The 15629-nt window shown below is 48.7% G+C and overlaps 1 protein-coding gene across 1 annotated transcript; it reads right to left on the bottom strand.

Annotated features, from left to right (window-relative positions):
• Positions 1 to 4935: 4935 nt before the first annotated feature.
• LOC146764614 (EF-hand and coiled-coil domain-containing protein 1-like) lies at positions 4936 to 15484 on the bottom strand. Its single transcript, XM_085564055.1, has 5 exons — positions 14831 to 15484; positions 14710 to 14799; positions 9432 to 9465; positions 6915 to 7022; positions 4936 to 5036 (listed from the first exon to the last, which is right to left on the bottom strand). The coding sequence occupies exons 1-5, from the start codon at positions 15482 to 15484 to the stop codon at positions 4936 to 4938; spliced, it is 987 nt and encodes a 328-aa protein (XP_085420181.1).
• Positions 15485 to 15629: the final 145 nt, after the last annotated feature.

Here is a 15629-nt window from a genome sequence, read left to right on the forward strand (position 1 = left end):
AACAGCAAAAAAAACCACCAACACAATAATCCCCACAAATGCAGAAAAAGATAAAAACCAGGTGAAGGAGGCAGAGATCCAGAGCAACAAATGGGCAGAGGAACTACAGGAAGGACAGCTAATAAGAGAGATAATAAGTAGCTATTGTTTCAAACTAGCCAGTGGACCTGAGATATTGTTCCCACCCTTCTGAAAACAATCTGACATAAAAATGAACAGCAACATAAATGATGATGATTGTGATAATGGGAGTCTGCATGTTTAGCTTTAATATCTCCATTGCGTGTGAGTTGTGTTTTCCTTGTTACATCACATCATCTGGCAAGGGGTTGTTTCTGTGCAAAGAAAAATACTGCAGTGGAAAAAGAAGCCAGCTTGGAAAACACTGAAAGCACGAGCTAAGAAGAAAGTACCTTTTTTTAATATGTTGTTTGGTTGGATTGCTGTTTGTTCATGGGTTTTTTGTCTGTCTTGGAAAACAGCCCCTCAGATGTTATTGCATGCAGCAAGTCCTTTGTAAAGGGCTGTCTTTGAAATAAAACAGCCAGTTTTGTGATGCAAGACAGAAACAGCTTCCCTTGGGCTACAGCTGGAAGGCTTGGAAATGTGTTCCAGAAAGTCATGACAGGACAGAGTCTGATTAACACAATTGAATGTGATGAAGTGCAAGATGTAAGTTATCCAGTCAAATAATCAGAGTATTCAAATGCCAAGCAGTGGGAAAAGGGCCACGCATTGGAATGATAGGAAACAGACACAGAGGCATGATGGACAAATTTCTCAGCCAAACCAGACCAGAAGCACTGGGAGCACAAAGGGAGACACCCAGGATGTTATAAATAAATTCACTTTCACAGGCGGAGTTATTGATGGTTAATGATAAGTTATTATGGATTGTTAATAATATAATGAGTTGTTATATGATTAATATGGTAAATTATTGAGTTGAATGTACAGTTGTTTAAGTGTATGTATATGGCTACTAAACAGAGAAAGGGGGGTGGTAAGAAGGTGCTAGAGTAAGAATCTTCTAGAAAAGTCACATTCTGGTGTGATGACAGCAACTGGAACTACGACTGGGAAATGAGCCACCCAGTAAGATTGCTGTGTTCCAAAATGATTGGTCAGGACTGCACCATCTTACAGAGCTGTCAGTGACCCAGACAAGGGCCAGTGGGCCAGAGGATCCAAAGCGCACCAACCAAGCACCCCCAGGAGAGTTTAAAAAATCCCTGGGTGCGGAGCCCCCGGGCTCTTTCGAGGGTACCTCGTGTCCACAGGAACACCTTGTTATGCAGCACTGTTAGAGCTACCTCTGGCTTGTCACACAGGCCCTCGGCTTACCCTGAGGCCTCCTCCTCTGTTGTTCTAAGTTTTAATAAACAGGCACATTTTTTTTAAAGCCATCAGCCTCCTTTTAATTTCATTTTGCCTGTTTACCACAAGGAGGCCCAGCAGCTCCTTGCTGAGGGCCCATTTCATGCAAGAACCGGCACTCCGAATATTAAATCAATTCAAAATAAAAGGGTGGGGGGAGATGGCAGTGAAGTGGCCTCACAGGTTCAACTCTGCACTCTGCTTTTTTCACCAACATTAGCCAAGTTCCTGTGCTTGTTTTCCTGGACAATTTGTAGTCAGCAGAGCTTCAGTGCCTTTGATCAAATCAGTCTTAAGAGCAGCTCGAGGCTGTGTCAGTTATTTAGACCTGAGCAAGGACTGGGGTGCAGCCAACAAAAGAACATTAGCTGCAGGCCACCCGTACAACTTTCCCTATTAATGAGCACAAAGCCTTGATTTTTGAAAACAGAGGGATGTTGGGAGGATTTTTGCACCATCAGGCCAACGTACAAGACTCTGGATCCTCCCCATGAACAGGCAGGGCCCAAAGGTTTGCAAGAGGCTTTCTCCCAGCTTTGCAAAACCTTGGCCAAGTGTCCCTTTGCTGTGCTGAGAAGAGGGAAAAAACCCCTCAAGTTTACCCTGCTGCTGCACAGCTCATGAGGGATCCCTGCACACCTTAGGAGAGGCCATAAATACTCCTGAGTGCCTCCTGAGGGATCCCTGCACAGCTCAGGAGAGACCCCACAATATCCCTGAGTGTCTCATGAAGCCCAGGCCCAGATGATCCCACTGAAGGAGATGTGCCCTCAGCCCCGGGACGCTCAGCATGGGCTCCCCCAGCCCCTCGGGGCCCCGCCGCAGGTCACAGCAGCCCCTGCCTGGCTCCTGCCTGCCCTCACCGTGGGCATCCACGGCTGCTCCTGGCCATGGAGCTCAGCCAGGGCTGGTGTTGGCTGGGCTTTGCTGGTGGAAACACCTGGGCATATCTCTGACAACTCTTATCATTTATTTGAACATAAAATGTGGGCCAAGTCCTGCCCTGGCAGAGGGGTCCTGCCAAACTTCAGACATGGTAGGGGAACAGGGCCAGGGGGCTCAGGGGCAGAGGGTCTCGTTGTGGACGGGTGTGTTTTGGGAATGGCTCAAGGTGGTCCAGAAGCTGTGGCAGGGCAGATGGGGACAGATGTGAAGAGCTGGGAACATGGGTCGTGTTCTGTCTGCCTGAGTTGTTAGGCTAGTCTTCTGAAGATGCACAGCAGCAGCACCTTGGGAGAGAGCAGTGGCTGAGGCCCCAGCTGCCAGTGGCACACAGGGACCCTCCTGCACAGCAGGGCCCAGAGCTGGCAAGGCTCCCCAGCACGGCTGGAGCGGCTGGCACACCTTGGCCCAGCTGGACAGCTGCCCCTCGAGGGCCCGGCGAGCAGGGGACGGCTCTGGGCAGGCTCCCTGGCCAGGAGCGGGCCCCAGAGCGCCTCTGCCTTTCAGGGGCCATCTCGTCCCCGCTCTTTCTCCTCCCCACCTTGCTGTGCCTCTGCCCTGTGCCCCTGGGGCTGCTCCTGGCCAGGCAGCCTCAGGGGGAGCCAGCACTGGCTGCAGCCCCAGCGGCCCCCCAGGACAAGGCCCAGCAATGAAGAGGCCAAGGGAAGCACTGGGCAGCAGCAGAACCCTCAGCAGAGGTCTTTGGACAGCCATGGACTGGCCACAACTCCACTGCAGCCTCACTGGGAATCTTCCCTGACTGTCAGCAGCCTTTAAAGGAAGCTCTTGGAGAATGAGATCAGCAAAACACTCACCAATTTCTCATGCAGAAATACCAGATTCCAGCAGAGCACATCATCAGGCCAAGTGCTGCAGCAGCCACAATGGCCATCAACTTCATCAAACAAGATGTTCCCCAGCAGAAATCTCTTCTCATGCTTTTCCAGATTTTGTCAGCATGTGTTGAGGTGCCAGCTGCATCTTGGGAGCAATGGGAAGAGTGAGCCATTGCTATGCTGCACTGCTGAGCTGGCAGCACGGTGGATATGGCCAGCACATTCTCCCTCTCTGTTTCCCCCAGAGCTGGGGCCTGCAGGCACCTTGCCGCCTCTTGGCACAGGACTGCTCAGTGCCCAAAGCCCTGAGCCTGCATGCCATAATTCCTCTCTGCTGTGCTCTTCTGCTCCCAGCAATACTTGTCAAAGAGGTGGATAAAGACAAGGAAAATGCCCAGAGTTTTGGAGCTGCTCCAAAACTCCACCCTTCAGTAAACAGCTGCCTCTCTGCATCTCCCCAGAGAGCAGGAAATTGCAGGCATCTAAGGCCCATGGCGCAAATTTGAGCTCCTTATCAGCTGGTGCCAAATGCCTTCCTGCAGAGGCTGGGGAGAAGCTGCAGCCAGCCCAGGCTGGTAAACAGCCCTGCAGGTCCTGAGAGCAGCAGCGGGGCAGCAAGGCTGCCATGGATCCGTTCCCACTGTCCCGGGCACGGCCTGTCCAGATGTGCAGGGAAGGGTCCCAGCTGCTGAGTCCAAGGGGAAGGGGGAGGGAAATGCACCCACCATGCTGTCTCTCCAGCCACGCAATTCAGGGTGCGGCTGTAGGGCACAACTGCTCTATGGCACAGGAGCAAAGTGTCAAGAGCAGGGACAAGGAATAAGGAGAGGTCTTCTGTATGATTGCTAACTGCGTTTATTGCCAGGAGAGTCAGTGACAGAAACACACAAATGCAGGCTGCGGGAGGGTTTTTAAACAGGAGAGGGTACAGAGCTTTAACCAACTGGGAGAATCCTGGGGAGGAGCACAAGGCGGGGATTACAATGTTTAAACCAATAGGGAATTAGAGGGGAGGGAAACAATTGAAACAAACCAATGGAGCCTCGAAGGATACAAAAAGGACAGGGAAGTTTCTGGAGAAAGGGGCAATTATGAGAAGGGATTGACATTCAGTGGCACGAGGAACAGGGAACATTCGGCTACAAAGGGCAGGTCTTTGGGAAGTTGGACAACCAGGGCAAAACCAACAACACAAGGGGAAAGGAACAATCCATTAAGGATAAAATATGCTATAGCAACACAAAAGTGGGAGGTTTATAGAACCGAGCATTGAAACAGAATTGCAATTGAAAACACAATAGAAACAACACCTCAAGACCTCAGTGCTCAAGAGAAGAGCTACAGACACCACCACACTGGATATATCTATATATATCTATATCTATATCTATATCTATATCTATATCTATATCTATATCTATATCTATATCTATATCTATATCTATATCTATATCTATATCTATATCATCTATATCTATATCTATCTATATCTATATCTATATCTATATCTATATCTATATCTATATCTATATCTATATCTAATTTATATATCTATATCTGTATCAATCTAATCTATGTCTATAATCAAGTCACTTCAGCTTTAAATAAAATCTCTTCATTTATCCTTTTCCTATGAATTGTGGTTAGAAAGAAGTTTTATTTTATACAGATACATTTAGTAAAGACATTAAATAACAGATGCTTTTAAGGTGTCCAATACAGGAACTGCAGCAAATTCGTCCCTGATTTCCATTCATGAGTGCCTGCTGTCAGGGAGGGATCAGAAGTTCCTGTCTAGAGGGTGGGAGCAGATGTATGCGCCCTTTTCCAGGATCTGCTTTGCAGCTTTTTTAATGGAGCCATCCAGGTTTTCATCGGCACCTATGGTGAAAGAGATAGAAATCAACTAAGGCACTGTAAAGAGCTGTTGTAAATCTCTTTCAAGATGTCTTTTTGAATACAAATATAAATGTAATGCCAGGAAGATACTGAACATTCTCTTCTGAAAAAGACTGATTATTACAGAGTGAGCTTCAGAGAGCCAATGTCCAACTGGTCAGTACTTCCCAAAGAGTCCAAATCCCTAATTTCCATCGGTTACTTGTCAGGAATATATACAGAAAAGATAGATTTTATATTCCTCAATAAAGAACCCTGGAAGTTTGCTTCAGCTATGAAGTGAAGAGAGTCTTCTCAACAGGTTCCGAGGCTGCTTCTTCTTTGAACTAAAAGCAGAGCAAAACTCTTCTGTTGGTCACATCAAGCCAACATAAGTTTCATGAGTCTGTGAAAGACATAGGAGTGTAAATATTATTTCATATTATTGTACTTACTGTTTTCTAATTCAGCCATGGGGTAAATAGGCCATAATTCACTTTATCAAATAACTGGAATAAGCTCTGGAAAATAAGGGTTTTTTCAAACTTTCAAGTTTTCAACTTTTTCAAACTTTCAAGTTTTAAAAAAGGGAAGGAATTCCGTAAAGAAAACGATGTAGAAAAAAAGACTGTAATTTAAACTTCTCAGAGCCCTTTGATAATCCAGCCCTAAACCCCCGTCATGTGCAGTGCAGCATTGATGGTCCCTTTGAGCCCAGAACTGCCAAGAGTCAGGGCCGGGATGAGCCTTTACCCCAAACTGGCTCCAAGACTGAGTGGGAATCAATCCAGAACAGGGCTCACACAAAGAGCAAAATCTCAAGGCCAAAGCCAAACCTTCATCAGGTTGGATTTCTTTAAACACGGAACGGGAACAAATTTACTTGTGTGGTAAAATCACTGTTACCATGAAACTTTACATGAGCTACTAAATAAGCAGTGTCCTGTCCTGAACTGTGTTGCCCAAATACTGTTGAGAACTTGCTGTGCCTCTGCCCTGTGCCCCTGGGGCTGCTCCTGGCCAGGCAGCCTCAGGGGGAGCCAGCACTGGCTGCAGCCCCAGCGGCCCCCCAGGACAAGGCCCAGCAATGAAGAGGCCAAGGAAAGCACTGGGCAGCAGCAGAACCCTCAGCAGAGTTCTTTGCACAGCCATGGACTGGCAACAGCTCCACTGCAGCATGACTACAAGTTCGGTACCAGTGCTATGAGCAGAGTTACAAGAAAACTGTGGAGAAAAATGAACTACTGACTGCTCTCGTACAGCTTCCGAATGCCAAGATAGCAGCCCATCAGCACAAGTGGCACAGTGAACAGTGTCACCACCGTGCCTATCATGCAGGACCTGTGCACATGCTGGGGGCAGACAATTCTTGGGATGCGCACTGGATCCAGGACATATATTCCTGTTTCAGTGATAACGTCTGTGCGAGCAATGGGGAGCGTGAGCCCGCGCTGTGCTGCACTGCTGAGCTGGCAGCACGGTGGATACGGCCAGGACGTTCTCTGTTTGCCCAGAGCTGGGGCCTGCAGGCACCTTGCCGCCCCTTGGCACAGGCTGTGCCACCCAACAAAGCCCAGCAGGCCGGCAGGAGAGCCCGGGGCCAGCGCAGCTGCTTGGGCCGTGGCTGCTTGGAGGGACAGGGGCCAAACCCATCCCTGAGCAGCCCCTGCCAGCCCTGGCCCTCCCTGCCCTGTGACAGCTCCCCCAGCCCCAGGGGACAGAGTCAGGCCCTGTCAGGACACACTGGAGCCTTGCTCTCCCTCTCCGGCCTTTCCCCATCCTGGGCACCCCGTGCAGCCACTCCCAGGTTTCAGGATGTGGCTCCCACAGAGGGACCCCACCAGGACTGCTCAGGCTGGCTGAGCCTGGCACAGCAATCACCTTCTGTGGCACTGTCTGGCATCTCCCTCATTCGTGCATCGGGGGCTGGCATGGAGCCATTGCTTCCTCCAGAGAGTGCTGCGTTCAGCAAAGCCCTGTGGTCCATCTCTGGAGAAAGGAAAAGGGTCAGCTGGATCAGGTGTAACCATTCCCCACTGGGGAGGTGGCATCCTCAGGATGCAATACTTGTCAAAGACATGGATAAGGGTCAGGAAGAGGCCAAGGCTCTTGGGGCTGCCACAGGACCCACTGTTTTACAAACAGCGCCCTGCCTGAACTGCCTGGAGGCCAGGAAATTGCCGGGGATTGCAAGCCCGTGGTGCAGTTGGGGCTCCCTGTACCAAATGCCTTCCTGCAGAGGCTGGGGAGAAGCTGCAGCCAGCCCAGGCTGGGAAACAGCCCTGCAGGCCGTGAGAGCAGCAGCGGGGCAGCGAGGCTGCCATGAATCCCTTCCCACTGTGCCGGGCAGGGACTGTCCAGATGTGCAGGGAAAGGTCCCAGCTGCTGAGTCCCAGGGAAAGGCTGAGGGAAATGCACCCACCACGGCGTCTCTCCAGATCACTCAGGATTTGTTCCAGATGTTTGGATTCCTCCAGGGACTTACTCTCTCCTGTAGGTTTGTTCTTTCTTCTCAGGGGACCTTAAGAGAAATATTTCCATTTTCCAGGAATGGATTGCACAAAACCAGAGCTCAGCCTGTGGGGTGAGCAAGGACACATTACTCACCCCTGCAATGGGAGCTGGACTTGTGTGCAGCATCCAGCCGTGGAGTAGGGAAAGTCCTCCCTGCAGCCCCACCTGTAATGACCAGGAGCACAAAGCAGGGAGAAATTGATAGATTTTAATTAAGACTGAAAGTAGCTGGATTGGGCTTTGTTGGCTTTTTTTTTTTTGATCACATAGAGTTGATCAGCAACTAATGCTACTTGACCTTTGCCAAATACTGAGGACAAGGAAACAATATCTGGAAAGTAGATTTTAATACCTAGCTATGCATTCACTTTTCAAACTACTCACTATTATGTTATTGCACAAGTTTCTGTATACCTGTAATGTCATCACTATGGTCTGTACTTAGGAGTCAAGAAGTTTGCTGAAAAAGATTTCCAATGAAGTTGTGTTCAGAAGAAGAGGGCAGGGAGCAGCTGGGGGTGTTCTGGGGCTCTCCTCTTTGTAGTTTTCATTCTTCCTGGGACCTCAGACTGGTGACTTCATGGCTGCTGTTGATTTCCTTTCCCTTTTTTAGATGCAAATGGTGAAAGTGTCTTTGACCTGCCTTGCTGGACATTGTGAAGAGAACAGTCATCTACTGCAAGTGGAAGTGTCACAGGTGGAGCAGGGTTCTGTGAGTGCTGAGTATCAAATCAGACCTGGTCAGACCTGGTCAGAGCTGCCAGAACAATCGGTTCATGCTGCCCTTCCCTGCTCTGCCTGTTCCACGCTATTTCATGACAGAGTAATGGAACTGCTGTTAAGTGTGTCACTCGAGCCAGGATAGCAGAACCAGCAGAAGCCAGCCCCAGAATTAATGGGGCTCTGCAGAGGAGCCCCAGACTATTAATCAGTCTGCCTGCAGAACTGGCTCCAACTCTGAACTCTTGTGACCACACTCTGAAGAAAACATCCTTCCAATATTTCTTATAGGCACTTCTGACGGAGACACTGCATCTGCTTGTGCAGGTAAGAATCCAAAAGTTGTTACTTCAGGAAAAACCCTGTGGTGGTGCACATCCAGCAAATGCTATCAGCACATCCTGACTGCACATGCAGTAGAAGAAGCAGCAGCATTGTACACGTGGGTTTGTTTAGCTGAGCTCCCCTACACTTTAAATAGAGTGCTATCCATAACTATAGTTAATGGCACACCGGTGCCATACCTTGCTCCTTAAAGCCTCCCTGTAACTCAACTTTATAAAAAAAAGTTAATGCCAAGGCTGAATGAACAACTGCGGTCTCGGTCCAGCAGTGGAGGGGTGACAAACACTGACTGTGAAAAAATGCATTTCCTTGTTTGTTCATCAAGAATGTGAAATTAGGGTAGAGGAAAAGGGTGGGGGTCAGGGTATAGAACTTGCAGGATTAGGCAAGGCTAGGTAACCGCAAGCAAATACTGTAAAACAATGTGATAACTATATATGGAAACAAAAAAAAAAAGATCTTGCAGGACTGGCTGGAACTGATAACCTCAAGTGGAGGAGACCCATCACCCCTCTTGTGAAATCAACTGTTGCCAGCACAACTCAGAGAAGATACGAAACAGAAAAGTATAAAAAGGGACTGAAGAGAAGGAAGGGTGTCAGCCCTTGGCGGAGCGGAGACTCCCCAGCTGCACCCAGCACTGTTTGCTTGCTATTGCTTGCTGTAATTAATAAAATTATTAATTTAACTTAAAAGGCTGAATCAAATTATTCGTCTCAATTTATAACAAATTTGGTGCCGTGACTCGGATCGGAACACCTGGAGAGGGGGCCTCGCTAAGGAGGCGCCCCACTGCCTTTGCTTTAACAGTGGCCTTACGGGGACACTCCTCCCCGGACTCCGACCGATGAACCTAAAATCCGATAGCAAGCAAAGAACTGCCGGTGACCCCCTTAATCTTTGTGCACGAAGCCCCGGGCAAAGACACCGGATGGTGTAAGTATTTTCCGAAGGACCTGGTGTCCGGAGGAGGCCTGTTCTGGGAGAACAGGACCGCCTGGTCGGGGGTCGGGAATCCTGCAGTGTGACGAGTGTGGTGTATGAGAGGGGGGCCGGCAGCTCGGACTCCCCAGGCAAGTGCGGACCTCATAGTAGTGCGGTTCCCATATCCGGCGACGGACTGGGCCACGAATTGAGGGAAGCAAGTGTGTGTGTGTTAGAAGGCACTCCAGAAAATGGGTCAGAGGAAAAGCAAGCCTGCTGAACCCATGGGTGGGGGAATCCCTGTAAAACTTCCCCATATTTCAGAGAATAGTCCATTAGGCTCAAAGATTAAATACTGGAATGCCTTTCCTTCTAGGAAGGGAAAAGATAAAGAAAAAATGGCTCATTACTGCATGGAAGTTTGGGGGGGGAAACAATTAAGAGGGGATCAGTTATATTGGCCGATATTTGGGTCTTTTGAGGATTGGATCTGTCAGGCCTTAAATATTTACATTAATTCAAAAGAACCCCTTAATTTAGAAAAAAGTAAATATGCAGTCCTCTAGATAAGAGGATAGACAAGGACAAAATTATCTGCTCTCAATATCGAGAGGAAGAAAAAGAGGCCAAAAGAAATTGAATTACCCCCAGGTATCCCCCCTCCCTATATACTGCCACCACCACCCTCTCTTCCATTGCCACCTCCACCGCCACAACCTTTATACCCCCCGCCCCCGGATCCTTTGCTAGTAGACCACCCGGGTCCCTCAGCACCCACCCAAGAATTATCGGAGGATGAGGGTCCAGAAGGTGAAAGGTTGGAGGAAAGTATCTCTGAGGGTTCTCGGCGAGTAACCCGAAGCCAGACCCGACAAAAGGGAAAGCAAGAATTGGCTATATTTCCCCTTAGGGAGCATGGAATGGGAATGGTGCCTAACCCAAATGCAGCGCAACCAGGACAGCCTGCCCAGATTCTAGGAATAGGGTACATATCCGTCCCATTAAACTCGGGGAATGCTAGGGAATTTAAAAAGGAACTCGGAAATTTGTTAGAAGATCCTTTAGGGGTGGTGGAGCGGTTGGATCATTTTTTGGGACCTAATATTTATACTTGGGAGGAGATGCAATCCATGTTAGGGATTTTGTTTTCTGCAGAAGAAAGGAGAATGATTAGGGAAACGGGCATGAGAATCTGGGATGATGAACATCAGCAGGGACCATTAGCAGATACTAAATGGCCCCTACAGAATCCCCAGTGGAATAATCAAGACCCGTTACACCATACCCATATGGGCGATTTGCGAAATATAATAATACAGGGAATAAGGAAGGCTGTCCCTCATGGACAGAATGTACAAAAGGCATTCAAGGAACAACAGAAAAAGGATGAAGATCAACTGAGTTGTTGGAGAGGCTGAGAAAAGCCTTTCAGTTATATTCAGGAGTGGACCCTAACACTCCTGAAGGGGAGACACTGTTGAAAGTTCATTTTGTGGTAAACTCGTGGATGGATATTAGAAAGAAGTTGGAAAAGTTAGAAGGGAGGCAAGCGAGGGGGCTGGATGAGTTACTGCGGGAGGCTCAGAAGGTTTATGTTAGGAGGGAGGATGAGAACTACAAGAAGCAGTCTAAGATTATGTTAGCAGCTGTAAGGGAAGGACAGAGGCAATCTCCCCAAAGAAGGGGTGGTGGCCACCCAGGAGGTTTGAGGGGAGCTGGTCGGCAGGTGAATGAAGGAAGACAAGGTAGAGGAGATAGGATTGTTTGCTTTTACTGGGGGAAAAAGGGACATATGAAGCGGGAATGCCGACAAAGGATGGCTGATGAAGAGCAGTTTAAGGAAGATTAGGGGTGTCAGGGGCTCTATCTGCTGGGGACAAGAGAAAGAACAGAGCCCCTGGTAAAATTAAAAATAGGTCCCCAGAAGCAAGAATATGAGTTCCTTGTGGACTCAGGGGCGGAAAGACCGAGTGTCCGGACCCTTCCCCAAGGGTGTAAGATTTCATCTGAAATAATACAAGTGATTAGAGCCAAAGGGAAACCCTTTGGAGTACCTGTAATCAAGGATGTCCTTTTAGAAAGTAACTCCAAATTAGTAATTGAGTAATTTTTATTAGTTCCAAAAGCAGATTATAATTTACTGAGAAGAGATTTGATAGTTAAATTTGGGATAGGGATAGAGATTAGCAAGGGAGAACTAACAGTAAAATTGTGTCCTCTCCAGGCTGAGGATGAGAAAAAGATTAATTCAGAGGTTTGGTACTCCCCTAATAGTACAGGAAAATTAAACATTGAACCCTTTGAAGTAACTATTAGGAACCCGGAGATACCTGTCAGAATTAAGCAATATCCTATACCTAAGGAGGGGAGGCAAGGACTGAAACCAAAAAAAAAAAAAATTTAGATGGACAGTCCTTCCCCAGAGATTTACAAAATCCCCAAATCTGTTTGGATAAGTTTTAGAACAAATACTGGCAAGTTATTCTTTAGGGGAAGGGACAGTGTTATTACAATATGTGGATGATTTATTAATTGCAAAAAAAAAAAACCCAAACGAACAAACAAACAAAAAAACCCCAACACATACAACAAAACAAAACAAAACAAACAAAAAAACCAAAACAGTAGCATATCTCTCCAAACTCCTTGATCCCATTAGCCAGCCACTGCTCTTCTGATAGAGGAAGCTGGGAAGATAACCTTTGGAAGTGAGCTAAAAGTCTTATCTCCCCATAACATTCATGGAGTTTTGCAACAGAAGGCCGACAAATAGATAACGGATGCCAGATTCCTAACGTATGAAGGCATCCTAGTCTCCTCTCCTAAGTTAAGAAACCACGGGCCTGAAAAACCCGGCCCAGTGTTTTTTTATATAAAGAACCAATTACAGAACTAACACATGTTTACCTCCAACAGATAAAGGAACAAACAAAAATAAAGCCAGATCATGAGGAAGAAAAACTAAGAAGCTCAATTATATGTAGACAAGTTCTCTCAAGTTCTGAAAAAAAAAAAAAAATTAAAAAAAAAAATCGGGTATGCTATAATAGATGAGAAAACATTTAAGACAGTAGAATCTGGTCCCCTTAGCCCCAGCTGGTCAGCCCAAGCATGCAAATTATATGCTGTGCTTAAAGCTCTAAATTTATTGAAAGGAAAAAGTGGGACTATTTTTACTAATTCTAAATATGCCTATGAAGTAGTTCCTACTTTTAGTAAAATCTGAGAAGAAAGAAAACCACAAGAACTGTGATACGGACGGCCGAGAAAGAGTGGACGCATGCCAGTCGAGTTAAAAGTCCAGCCACCATGGATGACCAGTGGAAAGTAGACAGCCAGCCTAGGAATTTGAAGGTTACCATTAAGAAAAATCTAGGAACTCTGTGTGCATCATTTAAGTCGGTTGCAAAGGAGAACAAAAAGGGATATAATTACCTACTTATTAGTAATTTTTTAGTAGTTTATAATAAGGTAGATTATACTTATTATCCTTTTGTGTGTGTTAGTAATTATTTTAATGATTATTTGATAATTTGTAATAAGGTAGATTGTGATTGTTGTCCTTTCAGGTGCTTTGCATGTAAAATTTGCCAAGAACGGTGGCAGGTCCATTGCCAAGGGGGGAGGCCGCCAACTGGGGTCTGAACAGAAATTGTGTTAAAATCAAGAAAATTGAAAAATCAGTAGATTTGTTTCGAGTCTGAGGACTGGTAAAAAATATACACCAAAGGAGTGCATCAGGAAACTTTTGTTTCCATACTAACGAACCCACTCCATTTGTTGCCCAAATTCTAAAAAGGTGTTGTCAGAGGGAACTAAAGGGGGTCCCGTGCGACCCACCCCCGGTCAAAGATAAAAATTGGGAACAGTATGAAGTTAGGCGGGAGCAGGGGAAAGGACGCCCAGGCGAGTACCGCTGCTGCCGAGGAGATAATTCACCTTGCGGCTTGAAGCACCGGAGACGGCGAGCGAGGCAGAGGGGAAAAAGCCAGGTCCCCCCCAAATAGAATAATGCTGAAATGCTCCAACTATTGCCAACCGAGTACTAGGCTCCCCCAGACGACCGGTCTGATTGCCTCTGAAACACCAGAAAGGCAACAAACCCAAGAGGGGAAAACAAGATATTATGCAATAAAAACAAGGTCATAACCCCACCCTTATTGGAAAATAATATGTTAGTGCTTTGTACTGTATACCAAAGAGAGGGTTCCCCAGCTTTGCACCAACCCTTTAAGTAGACAATAACTGGAGTACATAGTAGAGTAATTCAGAGTCAGATAACATCCAGACCCCCTAGATTTACCCCACGGTTATGCAAACTAGCCCCTGTAGAGCCCTGTTTTAATAACATAGGATTTTATATGCGTCCAGCATCAAACCCAGGGAAAGGGTATTGCAATTACCCTAGGGAATATTTCTGTAGGTACTGAGAGTGTAAAACAATAGCCTCAGATTGGCAAACAGCAGGAGATAAAATTGGAATAGCAAAAAGAAAATTGAAGGCAGCACACCTGATGCTGATCAAAGCCAAATATGAAACTCTCCCTAGAAATCCTGAAGTAGGAGAGACTTTAATTCTAGCCCACCAAGAAATAAAACGATTTGATGAACAAAATGGTAGAAGAAAAAAAAACGGGGGAATGTGAAAAACTGCATTGCCTTGTTTGTTCATCAAGAGTGTGAAATTAGGGTAGAGGAAAAGGGTGGGGGTCGGGGCATGGAACTTGCAAGATTAGGCAAGGCTAGGTAACCGCAAGCAAATACTGTAAAACAATGTGATAACTATGTATGGAAAAAAAAAGAAAGATCTTGCAGGACTGGCTGGAACTGGCTGGATAACCGCAGCAGAGGAGACCCATCACCCCTCTTGTGAAATCAACTGTTGCCAGCACAACGCAGAGAAGATACGAAAAAGGAAAGTATAAAAAGGGACTGAAGAGAAGGAAGGGTGTCACCCCATGGCAGAGCGCAGACTCCCCAGCTGCACCCAGCGCTGTTTGCTTGCTATCGCTTGCTGTAATTAATAAAATTATTAATTGATCTTAAAAGGCTGAATCAAATGATTCGCCTCAATTTATAGCACTGACTTTCCGAGAGCAGCATCTCTCCTGCAGCACTCGGGCCCGGCCGAGCCGCCCCCGGGAGGCCGGTGCAGAAGCCGGCCCGGACTCACCTGCAGCGCCAGGCACCGCGCCCCGCTGCTCTGCAGGGCGGCGCGCATGTGCTCCAGCAGCTCCCGCAGGTGCCGTTCTCCTCCCGCAGCCTGGCCATGCGCTCCTCGGCCGCTCCAGCGCCACCATCTCCTCGCAGCGCTCTCGGCAGCGGGGCCCCGGCGGCCGCCGCTCGGCGCTGCCCGCGGCTCCGCGGCCGGCGGGGTCGGCGCGGCGGCGGCGGCGGCGGCGGGGGCTGCGCAGGCGGATCTGGGTCTCGATGTGCTCGCTCTCCCGGCCCGGCGGCAGCCGCGGCCCCGCGCGGGTGCTGAAGTGGCCGCAGAGCCGCGCGTGGAACTGGCGGAAGGTGAGCTCGGCCGAGAGCCCGTCCCACAGCCCCGCGCACTCCTCGGGCTCCGCCGCCTCCTCCAGCCCCAGCACCCGGCACAGCGTGCGGCAGTCCTCGCCGGGGATGCGGCCCGCCCCGGCATGGCCCAGGCGCTGCAAGATCTCCTGCAGGTAGCGGTCCAGGCCGGTGGCCAGCACGGCGATCTCGTTCTCCACGCTGCGCACCAGCCCATAGTGGGAGGCGAGGGCGCTGACCAGCCACTGCGTGCGCTGGGCCGGCCGCCCGTAGGGGTCCCAGCCCTCCGGCGGCTCCATCGCGCCCGCCCGGCCCGCGGCGCTGCCCGAGCATCCCGAGCGCCCGCCTGGCCGAGCGCTCGGCCCCGGCCCGCGGCGGGGCGGGACGGGCGGGGCGGGGCCGCCGCCGCTCCAGCGCCGCTCGCCGAGCAGCATCCGCCTTTGTCCGGCACCAAAAGGGATTCCGGCAAAGCGGCCCGGTGCCGCCCTGCTCCGTCTGGCTGCCGAGCCTGCGCCCCAGGTGCGTCTCTCATTTCTTAACTCCTTTCTCCCCTCTGCTTTCTCTTGAACGCAAGCAAGA

Source organism: Lonchura striata, chromosome 32, assembly GCF_050655825.1.
Source record: "Lonchura striata isolate lonStrDom1 chromosome 32, ASM5065582v1, whole genome shotgun sequence".
NCBI lineage: Eukaryota > Metazoa > Chordata > Aves > Passeriformes > Estrildidae > Lonchura > Lonchura striata.